Consider the following 24,321-nt stretch of genomic DNA (forward strand, 5'->3'; position numbering starts at 1 on the left):
TTTGCCTGAGCCCTGCAACCAGTTATGCCAGACAGGACAATCTGGATAGTTCCATAGACTGGCTCAGGTTAGGTTCGTGTCTAAAGTAGCCAAGAGATACTCACACGTCACTCTGGTGCGTGTAGATCCTGTCAAATAAAGCCTCAGGGGCCATCCACTTGACTGGCAAGCGACCCTAGGAAATAGGAAAGACAGCTGCATCAGCCCAAAACTGTGGGAAGGAGAGAAAGGCCAGGGTCTGTGTGTGTGAATAATGCAAAAAATAATAAATATGGAGGTGTTGTGTTGCTATGAATTTAGCAGTTCAACTTCGTTGGACTGGTCATGTTGTGCGGATGCCTGATCGTCTTCCAAAGCAACTACTCTATTCTGAACTTAAAAATGGAAAGCGCAATGCTGGTGGTCAACAAAAGAGGTTCAAAGTTTCTCTCAAGGCAAATCTAAAAAAATGTAGTATAAACATGTACAACTGGGAAACACTGGCCTGCGAGCGCTCCAGTTGGAGAACAGCCTTTACCAAAGGTGTCATGGGCGTTGAAGACACTCGAACTCAGGACAAAAGGGAGAAACGTGCTAAGAGGAAGGCATGCTTGGCAAACCCTCACCGTGATCAACTCCTGCATAGAAACCTATGTCCCCACTGTGGAAAGACATGTGGATCCAGAATTGGCCTCCACAGTCACTTACAGACTCACTGTTAAAACCGTGTTCATGGAAGACCATCTTCCTCGGCTACCAGGGATCGCCAAAGAAGAAGAAGGAAGAAGAAGAATTTAGCAGAGCACTTCAGGGTTTGCCCTGTGATGCAGGACTGTCCCACTATCCTTTTATTAGAGTCCACTGATTATACTTGGGGGATCTGATTGACTGTCAGTTTTTAGGTTAGGAAGGAAACTTCCCCCAGCACAAAAGTGTCTGGAGATCTGGAAAGACCTTTCAGTTTTCCCTTGAAGTATGTGCATTGTTAGATGCAGAAGAGTTTATTTCTCATGATGTTGCACCATAGCAAAACAATACAAATATATATATATAAAATCATGAAAAAAATAATCACTTCTGAAAAACAAAATCAAACATGTGCACAGCTTTAAATAAGGGTGTGAGCTGGAAGCGCTCAGTGTAGTTTTGACATTTCTACTTCTAGCAAAAACTGCTGTTTAAATCTTGTTTTCCTTATATATAGCACATTAAACAAATATGGCAAGCACCCCACAATCTCAAAATCAACTATGCAATGTTGAAAAGTGACTATACACAAGCAGCAATAGTGCTCTCCTAATTGGATACTCAAGGTTGTTGTTGGGGGGTTTTTAATTGGGTTTTATAAACAAGAATAGGGTTTAAAAATCCTTCCATAATCATTAATCAGTTTAAACATATAATACTATGGGGCATTCTGCCCACCTAGCAGTTCGAAAGCACATCAAAGTGCAAGTAGATAAATAGGTACCGCTCCGGCGGGAAGGTAAACGGCGTTTCCATGCGCTGCTCTGGTTCGCCAGAAGCGGCTTAGTCCTGCTGGCCACATGACCCAGAAGCTGCACGCCAGCTCCCTCGGCCAATAAAGCGAGATGAGCTCCACAACCCCAGAGTCGGTCACGACTGGACCTAATGGTCAGGGGTCCCCTTTACCCTTTAGCTTTTTACTATGGGGCAGCCCTTTACGTCAGATTCCATGAATACATCTTTCAATCCATCTTAATACGGTTTAAGGCCAGCCATGCAGGAGAAAAGCCTTCAGATTGAATTAAAGCCTCTGCTTCCTCTGCTTTGAAATTTGCTCTTGAATTTCAATGTGTGATCTCAAGCTAGGGCTGCCTTCGTGGTGCCCATACGTGCAAAGGCATCACTGAGGTCTTCTTCTGGTGCCCACAAAGCTTCTGAGACTCCCCCTCTCTCTCCCTGGCTTCTTGGTCATGAGGCAACGAGATGTCCTCACCTCATTCTCTAGTTAATTGTGTGGAGAAAGGAATGCCTGAAGTGGCACACAATCTGCTATCCAGGTAGAGGCCAGGCCCAGACTTGGACCTCCTCAGCTTCAGAAAGGTTTCTGCACAGTACCACATACATGACATCCACACCTTTTATGTGCAGAATATAATGATGAAAATAACCAATATTTTATTTTGGTCCCTTCACCACATGGTCTGGGGGTAGACTTCAACAATTAAAACACAATATTAAAAACTGTTTAAAACAACTTACTATGACAGAAATAAGGTGGAGCCTAAAAATATGCATCTCTAGAGTCAAAAGCCACAGTTCAGAGGTGTGTCGTCAGCAGTCGCCAAAAGTTGTACAATGAAGGTGTCAGATGCACCTCTGTGGGGAGAGCACCCCGAATTGGGCTCAGAAATGAATGGAGGTTTTATGGGATCTAAACAGAACCCCAGCTAGAAGTCTGGGTGCTACACTATGGACCAATGGATGTTTCCGAGCCATTGTCACAGGCAGCCCCATGTAGAGCGCATCGTAACCATCCAGTCTGGAAGTGACTAGCAGCCAAGTCACCTCTGTCGAAAAGGTGCCATCGCTGGCAAACCAGTTGCAGCTGAAACAAGGCACTTGTAGCCCCTGAGGCACCACAGCCTTCCATGACAGTGTGGGATCTAACAGCCTCACAGACAGTGACCCTGTTCTTCCTAGGGGAGGGCAACCTTGTCCAGAATACAGGCTGGCCGTGAGACGTGGTGGCCAAAACCCCTGAATCGGCTACTCACGTTGGTTGTCTTTTTGTAATAGTCTATGTGATGAATGTCTCGAGCCAGGCCAAAATCAGCAATCTTCATCACACTGTCTTCTGTCACCAACACATTCCTGGCAGCCAGATCACGGTGAATGCACTAGTGACGAGACACAAATTGTTAGGGACCTGCAAGAAAGAAGCAGCAGCCCTGGGAGGCCTCGACACCTCCCTCAGAGGAATGCAGGGGCATTTTCAGCTTAAAACAAAACAGGGAACATAACAGCAAAAGAGGGCAAAATTATTTTTGACCAAGCTAACTTGCAGCCTGCATATATGACGTGAACCAAGCAAATCTGTGTGCCTCCTCCCATGCGAGGGACCTACCTCGTTTTTGCAAGAGAAAGAATCTCACTTTTTAAAAGCTGACTTCTTTGCCTCCATACCCCATTACACATTTTTCGCCTGTGGAATTCTGAAGCCCACACAGCCCCCCCCCATTATAACAACAACAAAGTTACAGATCCAATCAAACAATAAGCAAAGGGCTTCTGCATCCAAAAAGGCAGTATCCAATTGTCAGCCTAACCCTTCTGCCTTTTTCTGCAGCAGACAATTTAAATAATTCCCTGGCCCTTCTATCCCTCCTCAGCCCCCGTCCTCCTGGATGAACTGCACACCCACCATTCCTGCTGCCACTGCTCACCTTCTTGGACGCCAGGTATTCCATGCCTCTGGCCACTTGGTATGCGCAGGACACCAGGTCTTTGAAAGAGAGCTGCTCCTCTGGGATGTGGGTGGGGTTGTAGCAATATTCCATGCCTGGGGGGCGCCGAGCCTGCAGGTATTCCCTCAGGTTCCCTTTGGATGCATACTCCACGATCACATAGAGCGGCCCTGGCGAAGAGGAGACAGGCCTTGGGTTCAGAGAGCATAGCAGAGCCTGTCTTCAGGCAATCTCCCACTCAACAGGGCTCCTTTCTGTTGTGACCAGTGGCAGACAGAGAGGATTTGTACATTTGAGTTGCAAGACATGCTCTGGTAACCTCTGTGCTGGATTACTGCAGTGCGTTGTTATACGTGGGGCTGCCTCAGAAGACGGTTTGGGAACTTCAGCTGGTGCAACATGCAATGGCCAGGCTGCTCACCAGAACTAGACGGTTTGAGCAAATTACACTGATCCTGGCCCAACTGCACGGGCTGCCAATTAGTTTCCGGTCCCAATTCAAGGTGCTGGTGTTGACCTATAAATCCTTACACGGCTCAAGACCTCAAGAACTGCCTCTCCCCATACAAACCGGGCCAGACCCTGAGCTTGCCATCTGATGCCCTTCTCTATGTTCCTCCTTCCAGAGAGGTTCGGAAGGAGGCAGCAGGAGAGTGGGCCTTATCTGTCCTGGCTCCCCACCTGTGGAATGCTCTTCCCCGGAGAAGCTCACCTGGCGCTATCATTACATGTCTTTAGGCACCAGGCAAAAACAGTCCTCCTTACCCAGGCCTTTAACCATTAAATAATCTATGGCCTGTTAAAGATGGGGGGGGAGAAAGAGACTGTTATTGTTATTTTATTATTATTTTATTATTATGTTTTTTATTACTGATGATCCGTAAAATGTGTTCTTACTGTTGTAATCCATGCTGGGATCTTTTGATAAAGGGCAGTATATAAATTGAATAAATAACAATAAGAAGAAATTAAAGGACAAGCACTTTACAGAGTTCAAAGCCCAGCACACAACTATTCGTCTTTCTAATTGACTTTGGAACGACCTCACACCTATTCTCAAGCAGGAAGGAATATAGAAAGCTTTCTTACACCAGGTCTAACCACTGGCCCATTAAAGCTCAGCACTGTCTCCTCTGACTGGCAGCATCTCCCAAGGGTCACAGGCAGAAAAGGGTTTCCCCATCACCTGCTGCTTGAGATTCCTTTCAGGGGAGATGTCAAGGGTTTTTTTCATCTTAACAAAATATATGTACCTTTTTGTAAGAAAACCTCTAAGTGGCTTACAAAAAAAAAATAAGATAATTTTTTTAAAACTCTCAATAAAAACAGTTAAGAACAGGTAACATTCAAGAGATGATTAAACATTCAAGAGATGATAAAAATCAACGGAAGCTAAAAAGAGATAAAACACATAATAAATAATAATAAAATAATAATAATAATAATAATAATAATAATAATAATAATAATAATTTATTTATACCCCACCCATCTGGCTGGGCTTCCCCAGCCACTCTGGGCGGCTTCCAAAAAATATATTAAAATACTGTACATTTAACTAATGGATAGGCTTGTCCTTAAACAGAAACACTTTCAGCTATTTTTAACTGGGGACATTCTGCCGCCCTCTGCTCTTCCACGGAGCCACCACTGCTTCCCTCAAAAGAAGCGCTCAGCCCTCACCGTCCCGAGTACAAGCTCCCAGGAGATTGATGATGTTCTTGTGCTTGCCAATAATCTTCATCATCTCCATCTCAGAGATCAAGTCAGACAGATCTTTTTCCGTGGCATCGGCTGAGGAAGAAAAAGACATTGGTGCTGGCAGGTCGAGATTAAGAGTGGCTCAAAAAGGAATCAGCAGCTAAGGCTCATGGGCACCCCCCCCCAAGTAGTGCCTGGCCCTTCGATAGAGACAAAGGAGAGAAAAGTGGCCATGTGATAAAGGTGTCAGCAAACTGGAACATGGCCAGGAAAGCAAAGCGGAAGGGTTTGGGTATGTTTAGCTTAGAGATAAGAGATGGTGAAGGTGATTTGATATCCATCCTCAGATATTTGAAAGGGGGAAAGAAGATGGGGAGAAAATTTGTTTTCAGTCACTCTAATGGGTAGGACCAGAGAGTTCAGAGGAATGGAAACATGGCTTGTGGAGCTTCAGAACACATTTCTCTTCTATGATATCATAATTTGGATAGATACATAAACCTCTTGGTCAGCAAGCACATATAAAGAAATATATTTTTAAAAAACCTGGAGTGGTGGCAAGCAGAGCCATGATGTCTCAGTTGGTGATATTGCTACATACAGAAATGTTTTTATGCATTTTCTTTCTTTTCTCTCTCTCATTTAAAAAAACTTTTTATTTACTTATTCCGAAGGGAACAAATAAACATCATTAAGCTGGCCTCAACCGCAAAAATATTCTATCCATCTTGATTTAACTGTTTAATTAATATAGGTGTAGAACTTAATCATCAGTCTTGTTTGGATACCTATTTGGACACAGGATTGCCTATGTGAATGCATTTTCTTTCAACTGAACTAGAGAGTCTTGCCGTTATTCTGTTCATATGTAACACAAAGCAAAACCATGGCTTGGCAGAAGCAGGCAGGTGCTCAGGGAGGAAATCAAAACTACTTTGCTCCTCCTCAGACCCTGCAGTGAGCTAAGGTATGGTTTGGCTTAGCATGTGGTCTGGACCTAGGCTTATTCCAGACAAGTCATGAGTTTGCTCCTTGTGGTTTGTCTGGACACATTCCAGGCAAACAAAAGCACTTAAGGAGGAGGCAGCAAAGTGGGGAGGTTGAGAGGTGTGCCCTGGAGGACTCCATTTGGCCCCTGGGTCTAAGTTCCCCCCATCTCTGCTCTTAAGGAAGGGATGGGATCATTCACTGCCCTTTTTGGTACAAGCTATGAAACCCATTTTGGGACACGCCAGTCACCTGATATTGCAATCATCAACGGATGAACATAACAAATGTGAACAGATGAAAATATTTCCAAAAGTTAAAAACGCAGACTTAAGCCCCTCAATGGCAGAAAGTCAGCTGTTGTTCTTCAAGAGGCCCTTGGAACAAAGGACACATGCAGGTCTTTTGGAAGGAAACATGGAGCTGCCTGAAGAGAAGCTACAGGAAAAGAGAAGCTACAGGAAAGCTGTTACTTACATTTTAGCATCTTCACTGCCACTTTGGTCACTCGGTTTGGCTTGTCTTTGTCTAGCCCGATGGCCTCAGCAAGCACCACCTGCCCAAAGCAGCCTTCCCCCAAAGGTTTGCCCAGAATCAGCCTAGAGGAGAGCAAGAGAAAGGAGGTGATGGCAGGGAGGCTGCCCCTCTTCAGCTCAAATGCACAGCTCCAAGTCCTCACTTGCCCTTGGCTCAACACCCAACAGAAATTTCTTTCTTCTTGTAGATGGTTCTGGCTTTGACAATCTGGACCTACAGTGGCACCTCTGGTTACGAACTTAATTCGCTCCAGAGGTCTGTTCTTAACCTGAAACTGTTCTTAACTAGAGGTGTACTTTCACTAATGGGGCCTCTTGCTGCCACTGTGCCGCCAGCACATGATTTCCGTTCTCATCCTGGGGCAAAGTTCTCAACTCGTGGTAACTCTTCCAGGTTAGTGGAGTTTGTAACCTGAAGCATTTGTAACCTGAGGCATTTGTAAATCGAGGTACCACTGTAATAATTTGTGGTTGGGATGGAATTTTACCCTTCAGAGGCAGCTGTAAGTGGTATTTTTGCGTTCTGATAATGAAAATGTTGAAGAGTGGCAAGATATTGCAGTTTTCCAGTTTTCTGGAAAACCCGTGGTTGTAAGATGGGATGGGGGACTTGTGGCCTCGTCATCCCTGACCGCTGGCCATGCTGGCTGGAGTTGATGGACTTGGGAGTCCAATGTCTGTCAGGTCACATGTTCCCCATCCCTGGACTACAATGAAAGTTCAGAATTGAACAGTTCAGGTACCGACTCCACTTAAAATGGGGAAAGAATAACTTAGTAATTCCACCTTCCTTAAGCACAAGTTAAGCAATTGTTTATAAGAGCTTGTTAATACAAATCAGCAGTTAACTGGTAAAACTTTTGCAGGACTTTACCACTTTAGGCTACAGGGAAGGGATACATGCCTGAATGCTCCCTTCTAAAAACGACAACCTACCATGCACACCCAAAACTATCATGCCAGGGGGAAGGTTTCAGCCTAGTGTTTTCTCTGATATACTGTTTTTCTGTGTGTATAGAGTTTTTTGTTTTTGTTTTACATGCTAAAGTCAGCCTGTTTGTTTTTACAGTCCTAGGCAGGCAGCAGCCAAAACAGGAGGTTAATCATATCCCTGGTGAGACACACCTGCTCATTCGAACCAGTTGTAAAGTGATTCCGAATTACATTAGCAGCACATGATCTTGCTAGTTGCCCTTCCATCTACAGTGGTACCTCGGGTTAAGTACTTAATTCGTTCTGGAGGTCCGTTCTTAACCTGAAACTGTTCTTAACCTGAAGCACCACTTTAGCTAATGGGGCCTCCTGCTGCCGCCGGAGCCCGATTTCTGTTCTCATCCTAAAGCAAAGTTCTTAACCCGAGGTACTATTTCTGGGTTAGCGGAGTCTGTAACCTGAAGCGTCTGTAACCCGAGGTACCACTGTATATCACATCAAAAGAAGGGCCAAACCAGATGAGACTTTAAGAGATACATTATTCGGCTTCCTGTCCCTTTAAATCAGGGATGGGAAACCGTTTTCAGACTGAGGACCACCTTCTCATCTGGGCAATTTTCTCAGGGTCAGAGGAAAAGTGGGCAAAGCAAGAAATGTGCATGTTACCTCTGTAGAGCAGGCTAGTTTCAACACACACTCCCACAACACTCTCTATCCTCCAGCCAGGAACCAAGAGGCATGGTCAGAGTTCAAAGGCACATTGGAGCCAGGAAGAAGCACCAATGGGGGTATGAAGTAGGGCTGGGGAGGGTCTGGGGAGGCAGGTTCTGGCTGACGTAGCATGGCCTGGAGAGACTTGAGGGCCAGGGAGGTTTCCCACCCCTGCTTGGAATTGTGGGTGAGAAGCCTTCCCTCATCCTGGCTCCAAAGTACTTTGTTATCAATAGATAAATGGGAATCTGCTACACTTTCTGTGGAATAATATTCTGTCTCCAACAATGGTGAGAGATGCTACCACTTTCATAGTATCTGCAATTCTCTGCCTTGTTTTGAAATACAACATTACTAGAGCTTTTCTCGCTCTGCTTCTGAAATTCTGGAAAGATGCAGACATCTCCTTTCTGCAGGGGAAATGGGTTTCCTGCTCACCTCTCCCCAGAGGACCAAAACACCAAGTCATGAGCACTGGCTTTTTCCAACTGAAAAAAGAGAACAGACCCCAAGCCAACAAGCACAATAACTTCTTCCCCACCAGTATCTGAGGGCACAGAGTAGAAAAGGTGTCAGACATCCCTGCTTGGCTGAGAAAGAGTAGAGTTTGTTACCTGTCTCTGGGAAGCTCCCAACGGGGGTCTTCTGGCAGCTCGTATTCAGAGACACCTGCCAGCATTGGGATCCCACTGGAGGAAAGCCGTGAGGGGCGCACAAGCATCACACCAGAGTTCATGGAAGAACTTGAATCAGCTGATACCTGCAGTGGGAAGAGTGGAAGTTACCTTCGGCAAAAAGACCCCATGAGTTCAGCTCTGGTAGGGAGAAGAGTTGCTCACCTCCAAGGAGACTATATTTATCTGTCCTGGGACCTGGGTCCTTGCTGCTGTAAACAAACTTTGCTCACTCAGGGCTTGCAAAAGTACCACAAAATCATAGAATATAGAGTTGGAAGGGACTCCAAGGGTCACCTAGTCCAACCACCTGCAATGCTGGAATCTGAATATATATGACTGAAAGCCATCCAACCTCTGCTTAAAAACCTCCAAGGAAGGAGAGTCCACAACCTCCTGAGGGAGTCTGTTCCACTGTCAAACCGCTCTTACTGTCGGAGTGTTTAGTTGGAATCTCCTTTCTTGTAACTTCTTGGTTCCATGTGACAGCCCTTTAGAGATTTGAAGACGGCTATCCTGTCACCTCTCAGTGTCCTCTTTTGCCAGCTCCCTCAACTATTCCTCATCAGGCTTGGTTTCCAGACCCTTGAGCCTCTTGGCTGTCCTCCTCTGCACAGCTTCCAGCTTGTCAATATCCTCCATAAACTGTGGTGCCTAGAACTGGACACAGGACTCCAGGTGGAGTCTGACCAAAGCAGAGTAGTGTGGGAATATTACCTCACAGCCCTACCCAGTCCCTGTCATCCTCCTATGGCCATGTCAAAATTCAGAGAGCCAGTCATCAGGGCTCCCCTGCATTTTGTAATCTGCACTGTGGAAATGCTGAATTTTGTATTCAGCATCCAGAAATTTTTGAGCTAACTTTTCAAAACAAGCTGCTAGGCATTATGGTTTCAATGGCTGGGGGAGGGGGTATCTGCAAATCTGTTTAATTTGCATTACATTATACTGGCTACAGGATTCCGTTTTCCATGGCACAGAACCTAGGTTTGTTTTTACTTTTGTTACATGATGAGGTCAGGATTGCAACAGCTGCATGCAGTTTATTAAAAGTGTGGTGTAAATTACTATAGTAACAATTATGACTATGTCTTCTTTTCTCTGCTCCTGCCTCAAAGAAGCAGATCTTGGTTGCTACTGCTTCTTTCTCCTGCACTTGCCTCACTTGTGACCTCTCTTTCTCACAACCAGCACGGTTGGGCCTTCTGGCCCAGACACATGGCAAACGAAGAATGAGGAAGTCACCAGAAGACCAGATACTCTAACGCTGTTTAGATGCAGGGTAGCCTACATACCACATCTCATGGATCAACCTGCGTAATTCAGACCACAGCAGGTTCTGCTGCAGAAAGGGGCCAGCACACAGGTAGTCCTGGGTGCCTCAAGGGAGAATGGGTTTCCCCATGCCTCTCTTTCCAGCAGCCATTGCCTCCTCCTCCACTCCTTGGTTCTGCTGATGAGCTACCTTGCTCCCACATTGTGGCTGGGAGAAGGACTTGAAAAGAGGCCAGCGTATGTCATTTGCACATTGTTCTTGTCTTTCTGGCCCCCAGGAACTGCAGTTGAGCCTCCTAGGAGCCAGAACAGATAGCAGAACTCTCTGCGATTAGCTTGCACATTTGTAACCCACCAAACTTAACACAGCCTACCAGTCTACTGCTTGACAACCATTTTAATGTTGCAGTTTCTAATGGGCAGCAAAACAGAGATTTAAATCTGGGCCCTGGTGGGCTGTAGCAACAGAGAATTCCTCTTGGTGGGTCACAAGTTCTGCAGGCCTCCTTTGACCTCATCTGGAGTGCCTTAAGCCACAGCATGCCCAGCTCTGACTATGCTGACCATACTAGGCAAGCAGTTGTGTCACAGGCATCACCTGCTTCTCTGTTTCCCCTGAGGACAACGGCGGAGACTCTACAGCCCCCTTCCGATGTGACTGGACTCCAATTCTCATTAGACACCCAAGCAGCATGGCCAACGGGTCTGGGTTGATGGGGGTTGTAGTCGTGTTCCCCAACACTGCCCTAGGGAGTTCATCCACATCAGGAATAGCCAACCTGGTGCTTTCCAGATGTTGCTGGGCTACCAGACCAATGGCCATGTTTGCTGGTGCTGATGTGAGTTGGAATCAAGCCACACCTGGAGGGCCACAGGTTGTCAACCCCTGAATTAGACCTAGCGAGCTTTGCTCAGCATGGAGGCAAGGCTCTTGCGGGAAGGGGGGTAGGAGACAATCAAACCCCCCATCTACTTTCTGTTACCTGTCTGCGCAAGGGGATGCTCTTGGCCAGCTTATGCACAGCCAGCTGGCTGTTGAAGTCCGACTTCTTTGTGGTGCTCTTCATCTTGTATATGATGACTGTCACAATCATGCAGGAGATGAGGAAGCCCCCTGTGCAGTAAATGATGATCTCCAGGTACAGAGAGGAGGCCATCATAGCTGGCTTGTCTTCAATAGCTGGATTGGTGCAAAGAAAGAATCAGCACACTAGGTAGGCACTCATTCAGCAGCAACTAAAAACACCACCATAAAAAACCACCACTACGGGGGTCAAGGAGATAGAGAAAAGTGGAGAGAAAAAGCAGCTTTACTTAACTTCTAAAGGTGCCAGGTGTTGTCTGCCCTCACTTCTTGTGGCAGCCAGATGTGCCCCCCAAATAATGCAGAAGAGAAATGGATGTGCGAGCTGAAGCAGGAAGAAGGGCATGCCAGTGCCTTTTTGCAAGCAGCCACTTCTGCAGCCCCCAACCTGGCTTCTAAAAATAGACAAACTCTAGGCAAAAGGGGGATCCCAAACCCCTTCATGAGTTCGCTTCTCTAGGATCCCAGTCTCTTATGGGACAGAATCCAGCATGGACCACATGGAATTCAGCATCCCTAGTAGATTCCTAGCACTTCCTGCAGACAAGCATTGACTTCATTGTTTAGAACTAAACATGATGAAGGTGCTCTATGAACAAAATCTCCTTATGTATTAAAGATTATCCTTTTTAAGGGCACCTGAGACCAAGCAGCCAACATGTGTCAGCCAGAGAGGAAGCAGCTGCAGGGAGTTTGCCTTGTCACTCCCTCCCAGAAAGAACAGCAAAAGAACCCTGCATCTAATAATCAGTGCCTGGGCTTGCTTTTTGCCTTGTCTTCATCAATCCATTTTTCCTTTTGTTTTGTGTCTTTTAGACTGCAAGTCTGGGAGAATGGACGGACTTATTACTGAGCACTGTAAGCTGCTTTGGGTTATTTTTTCCAGCTGCAGAGCTGAGTAGCTAGTCCTAATAAGTGTAGACCCACTGAACTTAATGGAAATTACTTAGGTTCATTCATTTCAGTGGGTGCATGGGGTGTTAGGGGAGGGGTAGTGCCTCCAGTAAGAGACATGCCATGCTCCTTCTGGGGTAGTTTGTCTTACCATTGATCCCCACTCAGCTCTCACCTGCGGCTCCTAGAAGCTGTCAGCATGCAACAGCGGCCACAATCCGAGAACAGCTGCAACTGACTGGTCAAACCAAGTGAGGATGCTCAATGGGTCTCAAACCCTCGGGGACTCAGGGTCTTCCCCTGCATGCAAAGACAGGCACTGGCAGATTGAGCAGATGAGACCAAGAGTGGGTCCAACAGTCAAGAAGGCGGTTTCTGCCCATGCTATAAAGGGAAGTGAGGGGCAGATGGCTTATCAACCTGGGAAGAAGGAACACTGATATCCTAAGCCTCCAGTGCCTTGCAGAATATCTTCAGGAGAAGAAAAGGCTCAGGAGTAAACCGTACACAAATTCAGAGTGGAGTCCCTAAGACGGTTGGATGGCGCCTTGTACACCACTTTCTGGCAATTCCTGCAGCCAAGCTGGTGCCAAACATCTTGCTCTGCCTTCCATTGGACACCATCGGCAAGGCCTTTTACATTTACAAATGTAAATGCTAAATTCACTGTTCTGCTTATTTTTGTCTTCAACTCTGCCTCCACACTAGAATGTGGCCCAGAAAGAATGTGACCCTTGGGCTGAAAAAGATTCCCCAACCTCATCCAATTGGGTGAATATAATTGGGAGAATAAAAATGGTCTTTATACTCCTCCTCAAGAGAAAGGCCGAGGAAACTGGAAGCAGCAAAGAAGGGGCTCTCATGGGTGTATCTACTTCTTCTAGCCTTTGGGAGCAGAAGCCCAAAGTTTCTGGAGGATACCTGGGTGGCAAAGGCTGGCTTGCATGTTAACAGAGGCCAGAGAATTCTGGGGCTACAGGTGTGCTCCAAATAAGAAATTTCATGGAGTGGCAAGTGGGAGTCAAAACAGAACATGTGCAAAATGAGTGCTTGTGTGTGTGTGTTGCTGAACTCTGTTTGTGATTTCCCAACCTATTTGTAAAAGCCAAGGAGTGTTGAGGACCACATCACAGCTGCCTGCCAAACCTTTCAGAACTACATGAGTAATGCTTGCAGGAGATGAGTCAAATGTGTCGGATTCTGTTGTTTGCTCTGTTGAACCATCTCTTGCAGGTTTTGCCCAGAAACGTTCTCAGCAGGCTGTCAAGTACAAAGCACTTTCACCTGGGGTCTTCCTGGTTGTATCAGCATCAGCTTAATGCTTGTTTGCAAAGAGAGAACTCTTAGTGAGAAAGTGCAAAGCCTGTGTCAAGGCCAGAAACATTTTCCTGAACTTGTTTTGGAGAGGGCATTGGAGCTGCAATTTGAAGAGAAAGAGATGAAAAAAGGATGTTCCCTCCCTCAGTTTAGTCCTCCCACTCTTAGAAAAAACAATAAGCAACAGAGAGAAGATGGATAGAGCATGTTGTTGGAAGGAAACGGCTGCCATCTTGCCCTGTTCAGATCACAGGGCTCTGAGTGGAAACAGGCTTGACAAGGAAAACAAAAGACTGATAACACAGAAAGTTTTTTTCCTTGTAGGTGTACAAATAGCACATGACCTCAAAAACTTTCTGAAGTTGAACATTACCAGTTCTTGCCAGCCAGCTTTTGATGGCTGAAAAATGAGCCCTGCATCAACCAGGCAGGGTGTAACAAGAGCCCACAAAACAGCAAAGTAGAATCCAAAAGAGAATGCAGGAAGAATAGCAGAGACTTCAAATTAAGCAAAGGCCAGATTCCATTCCCTTTCAAGGCAAGGCCACCAAGAAAACAAAGCCATATTCGGGATCTTATGGGAAAGCAAGCAGATGTTGGGGAGCCCATTTCCTAGTCTCAGTTCTTGGGGGACTGGAATCCAGAGTGTGCTCATTTTATCACAGCCACCTCACAGAGAGATGAATCCAGTTAAGAAAAGGGCCATCTTCACCCAAGCTCTCCAAGGCTTGTGCATGATTTATTTTATCCCCCTTTTTGCAGTAAACCAACAAGCAATATGCGTTTGAAGGCCCCCTCTACAGACTTCCTGTCACCAGGAGGAAAAATAGCCACCTATCAGTGTGGGGGTGTCTGCCTGCGTGAGCTACATCGGTTTTCTTTGCATAGATGTATGGATATAAGGGGAAGCTACCCTAAGATAGCTAGTTGCACAAGCCTTCGGTTCTACAACTGGAACATCATCATAGTGAGACTCCTGTGTCAACTGTAAAGTTTTGAACATTTCCAAAACATAGACAAATCAATTGCCAGACCACACTCAAGTCCCAGGAATGAGTAAGTAGAAGCTCCGTGAAAACGTGTGTGAGAGGAGGAGCTGCACCCCTAATTTTCAGCACCATCAAATAAGCCTACTCTGGTGGATCCACAAGTACCCAGTTATACTGACTGCAGTGCAATAGCTGCCTTTTGACCCCACTTTAAAATTGAAAATCTGGGCTGGGAGTGAGGTCCAAAGAGGAGGCTGTATATATGGAGACCTGTATCAGACACTGGAAACCTGGAATCCCAAAACACCTAGCTCAACTGCAGTATGTGGGTGGTCTATGATCTCCCCCAATGCATCCACATAGGTCCACTGGGCACAGGTGGGGTTCTGTTTTAGCACTCCTTGCTGAGAAGGCAGCAAAGTGCACGGAGAGACTGATCTTGCCCAAGAGAATGGAACCAGCTCTGTCAGAACACCTGGACCTCACTTCTGGTTAAGCCCAAACTGGAAATTCACCATGCCTTGGTCAGCAAGAGCCACCAGATGTGGAGATGGACCATCCCAATTCCGCAGAGAAGGAAAATGGGACCACAACAGGGCAGATGGCTCACTGACTGTCACACCAGGGATATCTCAATTGTTGCTAAGCAACCCTTCCTCTAGGAAGGAACCAATTTGTGGGACGACTCTGCCATATTGGGGGTAGCTCTTGCGGACCACAGCGTGCTCATCTCCATGCATAGAAGAGGACAGCAAGGAGGCAGAGAAAGGAACAGAACCAGTATATACCTTCCAGAACCGTCAACCATGCAGAGTGGTGGGAGATCCCAATAGAATTACCCGCCAAACATGTATACTGCCCAGCATCCTCAAAGGAGACATTCCTTAAGTGAAGGACTTCCATTTCTTTGTCTGTTGTGTTAACACCAGCCGTCTAGAAAGGGGAAAAAATGGAAGCAAAGGGGGAGAGAGAAAGAAAAAAAAGGAAAATAGGACGAGCAAACATAAGACCCCTTTAGGAACCAAGGTGCAGGAGGAGGAAGAGGGAAGGGGTAACATGCCCCCCAAGACCTCCTAAGGAACACAGACACCACTGCAGATGTATTGCAATAGAGAGCCTTAGGACAACCTCCGATCCAGGCTGACCTAAAGAGGCAATGTTAAAACAACAACCCTTCACCAAACTGAATTTCCCTGCCCATCTGACATGCTGGCGATGGGCCACATGGAAAAACTAACCTTAGGTGGGGGGAAGAACCAGCTTAGTTTCATGGATGGGAAGAGGAATAATGGTGGAAGGGAGATGGGAAGACAAGAAAAGGAAAGGGAGCAAGGTCTGGGTCAAGAAGTGACAGAGCACTAGGGGGAGAGGCCATGCTCCTGTACACAGTCATGAAAAAGAAATTACCTTTTTTATTTTGCCAGGGAGAGCAAGGGTACTCCAAGAACCCAAAATCAGATATGCAAAAAACTCAGGTTTCCAGACTTTAATTGGTAGGTCAATTAATTGGTGACAGCCAGTTTAAAATTGGCAGGACTGCACAATTAAATGGTATGGACATGCATTTTTATGTGGCTTTGATTTTGCTGTCTCAAAAGCACACCTATATTTAGATTTTTACAATACTAAAATCAATGTAATTAGCTGGTTACCTATCAGGCGATCAGAGCATTTCTCCGGCAGCCTTTGTAAGAAAAATACAGAGAAACCAATGCAATAAAGTTTAGCTTGATGTTTCAGCAAAAGAATCTGGGGGATGTTTTCTTATATTGGCTGAATTAATATAGATAGAAAGTTAAGAAAGCTCAAAGAAGGGAATGATCTATTAAAACGAGGAACGGGGAAGGGCATGAAACTAAACTGACCAGCCCCTTCTGAGGATTTTTCCATGGCTTACTGCACCAGAAACAGAGAAGAAACAGGAGAGCCACAAGAGTTTGGTTTTCCCACCACGAAGGACTGGCCATCCAAGCAAGAGCCCCAAAGTGGCGTTCTCCCCGTTTACCTTCAGCCATGGGTCTGGTGACGGTCAGCCACGCAGACTGGTTAGCCTCACCAATATAATTGGAAACCTTACAAACATACTCCCCACTCTCAGCCTCTGTCACATTATACAGGGTCAGCACCTCCGCATCGGAGCTATTAATTCCCGAGCTCTAGAACAAGACCAACAACACAGGAGTCACTCAATGGCCAACGGACGGGCACGTCGCTCCATGATCAACAGCAACAATCAAGTGGGCATCTCCCTGTGCCCACAAGCCAGAGGTGGGGGGAACTCAAGCTCTCTGCCCATCCTGCCCCCTCTCGCTGCAAGGATATCTCCTGGGGGCACAAACTGCACCCCTCTCACATCTAAAGGAGCAGCAGTACTTAATAGCTGTATGGCAGGGCCAAGTTCATCAGATGCTAGAACCTGGAGAACTTGCTAACTGCTTTACAGTTCAAAAAACCCTCCAAACCAAGCCTTTTTACTTATTAATTTTTAGCATATATAAAAAACCAGTATACCATTTATGTCATAGAATAAGACATGTTTTAGATACATCATAAAAAGTAAACAAACATGAAAGCCACAATACTCTTTTGTTGGGCATACTAACCGCTAGCTTGTAATTAAAAGTACTTTAAACTATTTTATAATATCATTTTGGTGGCATTCAAAGTAGCTTAAATGAGGTTTTATTCATGCATAAAAATCTCTGTCTTAACACTCACATTTTGGTCCTGTTTGCTGGGATAAATTGGTTTCAAAAGCAATGCACTAACCCCCATTTTTCTACCCAATTCTCCTCTTTAAGGTGCTTAGCATTCCTTCAATAAACCTACTGTAAAGTGTTTAAAAGGCACAGATGTCTCTTGATGATCAGGTTTTAGCATCACAACCAGGTTGGATTCTGCTCACTGTCAGAAGCCCAAGGCATGGGATTTGAGCTTTTGCACAGCTATAAATAGCAGAGCAAGCACATGAGGCAAATGTGAGTTGTGGCAACATATTGTGGGATGCTCTCCCCAGGGAAGTTCGCCTGGTGCCTTCATTGTACACCTTCAGGTGCCAGGCAAAAACACTCCTCTTTAACCAGGCCTTTGGCTGACTGACATTCAATGCCCTTTTAAAATGTGTTATTGGGTTGTCCTTGTTTTTATTTTGATCATTTTATATTGTGATTTTATCCTGTGAACTGCCCTGAGACCTGGGGGTGTAGGGCGGTATGCAATTTAAAAAAACAAACTCGCTGAAGGCTATGAATTAAATTCTGAACCCATCCTCCACAGCACCAGCAGAACCATATCTGCTCTGTTTATATTTGGAGAAGTTACTGGTGTGCCACCAGTTCTTCCCTAGCCTTATGGTAACTTCATGTAACAGTAAACAGCGCCACATAAGACTCACATCCTCCTCTCTATGGGGGATTGTAAAACTTCAGGAAGGACTTTTGCTCCCACTTTTAGTTAATGCCAGCTTCTTGTTCCATCTGAAGCAGGGATAGTGTTTTAACTCTATTATAGCTTCATAACTCAAAATTTGAAGTTGTATTGTTTTAAAACCACAGTGAGAGCTAAACCATAAATCCTGGTTCAGGCGAAACAACAACCTGGAGTTAACTACAAGCAGAAGCTTTCAAGTTAATCTTCCTGGCCACATGGTTGGGGAAGAGGGAACTGCAGGAGGGAGGCTAGGCCTCTTCACTTGGGGCTAAAGCATGCTTAGGCGTTGTGTCTGAATGAGGTCAGCTGGTGCTGCGCTGTGCTATGGCATCCCAGCCGTACTCCTTTGGTTGGGAATGGCCAAATTCAGTACCCACCCACAGCTATTTTTCTTTTGCATGCTTTGCTGTAGAAATCTCACAATGGGGAACTTGGACCCAGACTGAGCTGGCTTGACTTAGTCTGGCTGATCAACCAATTGGAAATAGATTATCCTGCAGCATCAATTTAGAACGGTCTTGTCCCTTGCTTGTAGCCACCTTACATGTTTCCCTCCCAAGGCAGTGGAAACAAGCCCCATGTTAACAAAAATGTCACCCATCACTTGAGATAGTGGGGTTTTCTTTTACCTTCAAGACCTGCACATAAGGCAAGTTATTTGGCCCAATCTTGCTCCCATTGACCTCAATGTGCTTCAACCACTGGATGTGGGGCTGAGGGTCACTGTAGACTTTGCAAACAAATTCAACGTTGCTACCCAGGGAGACGGTCTTGTTAGCCGGGAGCCCAGCTTGTAAGATAGGCCGGTGAGGTGACCTCTCTGGAAAAGACACAGAAGAGAATGGATTCAGGCAAACTGGAAAAGGAGAGAGATGAAGACCCACTTGCCTATTTATTTAAAACATTTATATACTGTCTTCCAACCAGACGGTTTCCAGGCGGTTTTTTTTTAAAGTAAAGCAACAAGAACATCAATGATAACTAACACAAAAAACAGTCCGTAAGACCAGCAACTGAAATAGCAGTTTACAATGAAACTCAAACTTTAAGAAGCCCAGGACAGCAAAAAGGTGTTTGTCTGGCGCTGGAAACATTACAAAATTGGCGCCCTGTGAGCCTCGCTAGGGAGGCGCAAGCAGGGGGCCAATACAGGGAAGGCCCCTTCCCTGGTCACCACCCGCCGCACCTCAGATGGTGCTTACTTCCTTCCAAACACCCCAATCTAATATGTTTGAACTCCAACAACCCTCAGTTATTCATAAAAGCATTTCTATACAGCCGTATCATAAAATATTGGGGTGGTGTTAAAACATAAAACACAATTTTAAAAAAATATTTAAAAATATCAAAATACAGATAATCATTAAGTAAAAACTGAACAGCTGCCAAGGTTTGGAACAGAAAGGTCTTGGTGAGACTCTTGGAAGTGAAAAGCAAGGGTGCCTGCTGAATCCTTGCTGGAAGAGTGTTCCACACCATGGGACTGGAAGCACAAAATGCCCAGCTTCTGGCTGAGACCAGTCAGCTCTGTGTAAACACCAGCCTCAGTTTACCAGCCTGCATCCAGCCCATCAGCGCCTCCAAGCCCTGGGCTAACATCTCAAGCACCTCTTCTGATTCAGATGGAGCAGACTGGACAAATGTCACTCCAATGGCCACAAAACACTCAAGAGCTGGAGTAGCCTTGCTGAATGATCATGTCTATGTGGTTGGAGGGATTGATGGAACAGCACATCTCTCCTCCGTGGAGGTGTATAACATTTGCACAGACTCGTGGACAACTGTGACCAGCATGACAACCCCCGCTGTGATGTGGGAGCAACAGTCCTGAGGGACAGCTTTATGCCATAGCAGGGTACGATGGGAACCTGTTTCTGAGCAGTATTGAGTGCTATAACCCTATCATTGGCAGCTGGGGTGACATCACTGGGAACCCAAGGGTGTGATGTTGGTGTTTGTGTGCTGCGTGAGAAGTGACCTCAGGAGGAAGGCCTTGCAAGAGCTCTTCTGTGGAACAAAGAGATGATGGGAGAAAGTACTGGCTCCCTTGCAGCCATGCTCTGCAGTGACCATTGCTATCTGCCCTGTGCTGCAGACCTTCAGGCTCATTTTCAAAGCTACTGATTCCATTCAAAAAAACCAATCCACACACAAGGCACTTTGAACTGAAAACAGAGAAATCACATGCTCATGTAATGATAACCCTGTGAAAGTGAGTTGCCTAGAGCAGTATAGATGTCTATGCCTCTGGCCTGCTGCATCTCTAGAGCATCGGCACACACAAGGAAGTTTGAGCATGGCACCAACGGTTTGTGCCTGAATGTTTCCATGTACCAAATATGCCGCAGTGCAGACTTACTGTTAGTGAGCATTGTGTGGGCACATGGTATTTGTTTTTGGAAGCTTTTTACGTCCTGCACAGACATGGTGCTGGGTAGAAGAGCCAGAAACCCAGGCTGATACATGCAACTGATAAAGACTCTGTGTGTTGGTGTAAGCAATCTGGCCTTCCACCATAACGGAAAAGGGGGCAGTGGAGACGATAGCTTGCTGGAATATTCAGTCTTATCTGCTGGGAAGAAAGGCAAGCAGACATACTGAATTTCATGTTTTTAACAATTTTACCTGAAGAGAGGGTGTGTGTTCTAGTACCTGTGAAGAAGAACCTGTTTACATCTGCCATCTAAGCCAAGTTTTTTAGTGTTAGTGGAGCAGTAAAGTAGCAAATCTTGACATATTGGAGGGAAAGAATATACCGTATTTTTTGCTCTATAAGACTCACTTTTTCCCTCCTAAAAAGTAAGGGGAAATGTGTGTGCGTCTTATGGAGCGAATGCAGGCTGCGCAGCTATCCCAGAAGCCAGATTGGGATTTCACTGCGCAGCGATCCCTCTTGCTCTTCTGGCTTCTGAGATTCAGAATATTTTTTTTCCTGTTCTCCTCCTCCAAAAACTAGGTGCGTCTTGTGGTCTGGTGCGTCTTATAGAGCGAAAAATATGGTATATTGTGCTCTGGAAGGCGTGCATCTGCCTAGACCATTTAGGCCGCATTGCAAATGTCCCTCCAATCTCCACAAATCACTGAACATCTCTTCTCAACCCCACACTGGTCTCAGGCCTTCTGCATGAGCACTCTCAGCACAAGTTGTCTTACACACAGTTCTTATTTTCTTGTGCTTCTGCTTTAGCACCAAAGTAGGAGCATGATACCGTTATACAGTGGTACCTCGGGTTACATACGCTTCAGGTTACAGACTCCGCTAACCCAGAAATAGTACCTCGGGTTAAGAACTTTGCTTCAGGATGAGAACAGAAATTGTGCTCCGGTGACGCGGCGGCAGCAGGAGGCCCCATTAGCTGAAGTGGTGCTTCAGGTTAAAAACAGTTTCAGGTTAAGAACGGACCTCCGGAATGAATTAAGTACTTAACCCGAGGTACCACTGTATTTTGTTAAGAGCACACTAATGTTTACACTGCATTGTTGTTTTACTTACTGTCATTTCTCTCCAGACCCAATTACAACAACAAGGGTTTTAAAAAGTCCTCTTTCACATAAACTGGAACATTTGCTCAAGGCATCTCTTCTGTGGCATATTTATGATTCTCCTTACGTATTTTAATTACCCCTCTGGTGTGTTATGCAGCTTGTACTAGATATGTGAATTCATACCACATTGCTGAAATGGACATCTGAGCCTGTGGATAATGCACCTGCAACCCCTCACGGATGTGCCCTAAACATTCAGCATGATGCTGGAGCGCTCTCTCTCTCTCTCTCCCATGACCCTCTGAGCCTCTTCCTGTGCCACACAGCTCTACTGGAAGCCAAGGGGTGAATGTATTTATTTGCTGGTTGATACTGGTACGTAGGCTGAGACCCTATCTGCCTGTGGACTTCCTCGCCAGAGTGGTGCATGCTCTGGACTCCCGCTTGGACTACTGCAATGCACTCTACGTGGGGCTCCCTTTGAAGGTGACCCAGAAACTGCAACTAATCCAGAATGCGGCAGCTAGACTGGTGACTGGGAGCGGCCACCGAGACCATATAAGACCTACACTGGCTCCCAGTACGTTTCCGAGCACAATTCAGAGTGTTGGTGCTGACCTTTAAAGCCCTAAACGGCCTCAGTCCAGTATATCTGAAGGAGCGTCTCCACCCCCATCGTTCTACCTGGACACTGAGGTCCAGCACCGAGGGCCTTCTGGCGGTTCCCTCACTGTGAGAAGCCAAGTTACAGGGAACCAGGCAGAGGGCCTTCTCGGTAGTGGCGCCCTCCCTGTGGAACGCCCTCCCACCAGATGTCAAAGAGAACAACAACTACCAGACTTTTAGAAGACATCTGAAGGTAGCCCTGTTTAGGGAAGCTTTTAATGTTTGATGTATTACAGTATTTTAATATTCTTTTGGAAGCCGCCAAGAGTGGCTGGGGAAGCCCAGCCAGATGGGCGGGGTATAAATAAATTATTATTATTATTATTATTATTATTATTATTATTATTATTATTATTACTACTACTACTACTACTACTACTACTACTACTACTATTACTGACTCCTTGCTTTGGGGATATTATAGCATGGGATAATGATGCATTTTCGATCAACACCGAGTTTATAAGTTCTGTCCTATCACATCAGTGTTTGTGATTAATTTCTTATGTATTTTTTAATAAAAGTATCTCTGGTACATGGGGGGAGGGGCGGAGATGGAGCAGCGAGATGGAGCTGGGAGTCACCTGCCTACCAAGGACGCTTCTCTCCAGATCTCCTGGAATCTGCTGCAAGAGGCTTCACACAAGATGATGTTGAACAGCCTGGTGGACAATCCAGACCCCCCTTGATCTGCAGTGGGGCAGCCTGGCCTCGCTCCCCGGTCCCGCGGGGATGCTGCCTTCCCATGGAGGGGGCAATAGCTTCCATTCACATTGGAGTGGGAGAAACAGGGACTGCTCTGTAAGAAGTGTTCGCCCTGCCTGGTTCAAGAAAGCTGTGAAGCAATCAAGTGAGCATGAACAACTAGTCAGGTGCAGATCAGAAGTTGGACCCAAACTTCCCAGAAACAAAGAGAATTAGGCTGGCAGGCCTGGAACTGAAAGCCCCCGCCCCGCCTGTGAACCTCGCATCTTCGCTTGTGATGTGACAAAGCAGGGATTAAGAAGTTATTTCCCCCTCGACGTTGCAAGAGGCTGGAGCCAAGATTTTCTTCTACTTCATCCTAGTCAGTCACTTATTAAAAATACAAAGGGCCTGCTTCCTCCTCTAATCCCTCTAGCTAAGGAGTTGGCCCTCCTATATCCTAAAACCATATTCCACTTCCTGAAGTAAACATCACAGGACCAGCCCTCTCTCTGCCAAAGGCTGTTTTTGCCTGGATTTAAGGAGCATCTTTTCTGCGTGCTTTATAGGGTTTCCTGACCCAGAAAGGAAACAGACCTTGCCATGCCCTCAGCCCACAGCCCTGGAGAGAGGATCAGAGCCAGAGTCGGCCTCTTCTGCACTTAAGAGGCCTGTGCCAAAGGGGCTAAGATCACACCTTTTCCCTTTAACCATCTTATTCAATCCATTTTCCAAAATGCAAAGCATAACATTAACTGTACGCAGGAAACAGACATCAAGTAAAACATTAACAATTAAGAAACAGATGGACAAGCTAAAAATACTGTAAATGAAATCACATAATTAGAAGATCAAACTTGCCACACAAACTTACGTTTCAAAAGATCTACGCACAAACAATACATTGTGAGATGGTACTGACATAGCAATGATTTGTTTGGCATAGATATAATTACAAATATATGCAAGCTCCTTATTCTTTTATTTAATATTTATTTTGTTACATTCTCTATATATGCTGTACATTGTTTAGCTGTACTTGTTTGCTAATTTTTGGTGGCCTATTGCCGTCTAGGTCTTCTTTCCTTGTATTGAGAATTCCAATAATAATAATATTAATAATGTGTTGTTTTTTTAAAAAGATGTGGGTGATGCAGTTAAACGGTTGGGGAGTATTTTGCTGTTCAGCTTGGGAAAAGAAGGGAGATCAAATATTGGAGAAAGGGTTGCTGCTGCTTTAGATCACAACCTTATGTCCCCTGCTAAGAAGATTAGGAAGAACTTTAAAAGTCCCTTGGTTTCACATTCTTAAACCACTAACATAGTTGAGAGCCCCAAGCTCAGACTCAATAATCATATTATACAGGAACTCAGGCTGTTTATCCAGTTTTAGGAACAGTTTTGACAATACTACTTCCTTGTCTTTGTGTGTCTTATCAGAACTTACACTGTCTTATCTGGTCTTATGTTTTTAACTGGGTGTGTTTTGTTTTGGAAACTTTCTGTACAGTATACACAATTTCATAAAAACTTGTGTCCTTTTGT

General features: G+C 45.6%; 1 protein-coding gene and 1 long non-coding RNA gene across 5 annotated transcripts in view; one reads left to right on the forward strand and one right to left on the reverse strand.

Annotated features, from left to right (window-relative positions):
- LOC310750767 overlaps nt 1–24,321 on the forward strand; it is a 150,472-nt gene that overhangs the window by 30,412 nt on the left and 95,739 nt on the right. The gene's annotated exons all lie outside the window — the stretch shown is intronic.
- FGFR1 (fibroblast growth factor receptor 1) overlaps nt 1–24,321 on the reverse strand; it is a 106,259-nt gene that overhangs the window by 8,060 nt on the left and 73,878 nt on the right. For 3 of the 4 annotated variants that reach the window (XM_083588516.1, XM_083588518.1, XM_083588517.1), the window contains 9 exons: nt 18,570–18,760; nt 15,300–15,444; nt 11,211–11,407; nt 8,893–9,038; nt 6,576–6,697; nt 5,094–5,204; nt 3,390–3,580; nt 2,721–2,843; nt 105–175 (listed from right to left, as the gene is read on the reverse strand). In XM_083588516.1, coding sequence (XP_083444642.1) covers nt 105–175; nt 2,721–2,843; nt 3,390–3,580; nt 5,094–5,204; nt 6,576–6,697; nt 8,893–9,038; nt 11,211–11,407; nt 15,300–15,444; nt 18,570–18,760 — 1,297 coding nt within the window. Of the gene's footprint in view, nt 1–104; nt 176–2,720; nt 2,844–3,389; nt 3,581–5,093; nt 5,205–6,575; nt 6,698–8,892; nt 9,039–11,210; nt 11,408–15,299; nt 15,445–16,516; nt 16,668–18,569; nt 18,761–24,321 lie in introns of all 4 variants that reach the window. The other variant, XM_083588515.1, reaches the window with a different exon arrangement.

Source organism: Podarcis filfolensis, assembly GCF_964270895.1.
Source record: "Podarcis filfolensis genome assembly, chromosome: 15".
Taxonomy (NCBI): domain Eukaryota; kingdom Metazoa; phylum Chordata; class Lepidosauria; order Squamata; family Lacertidae; genus Podarcis; species Podarcis filfolensis.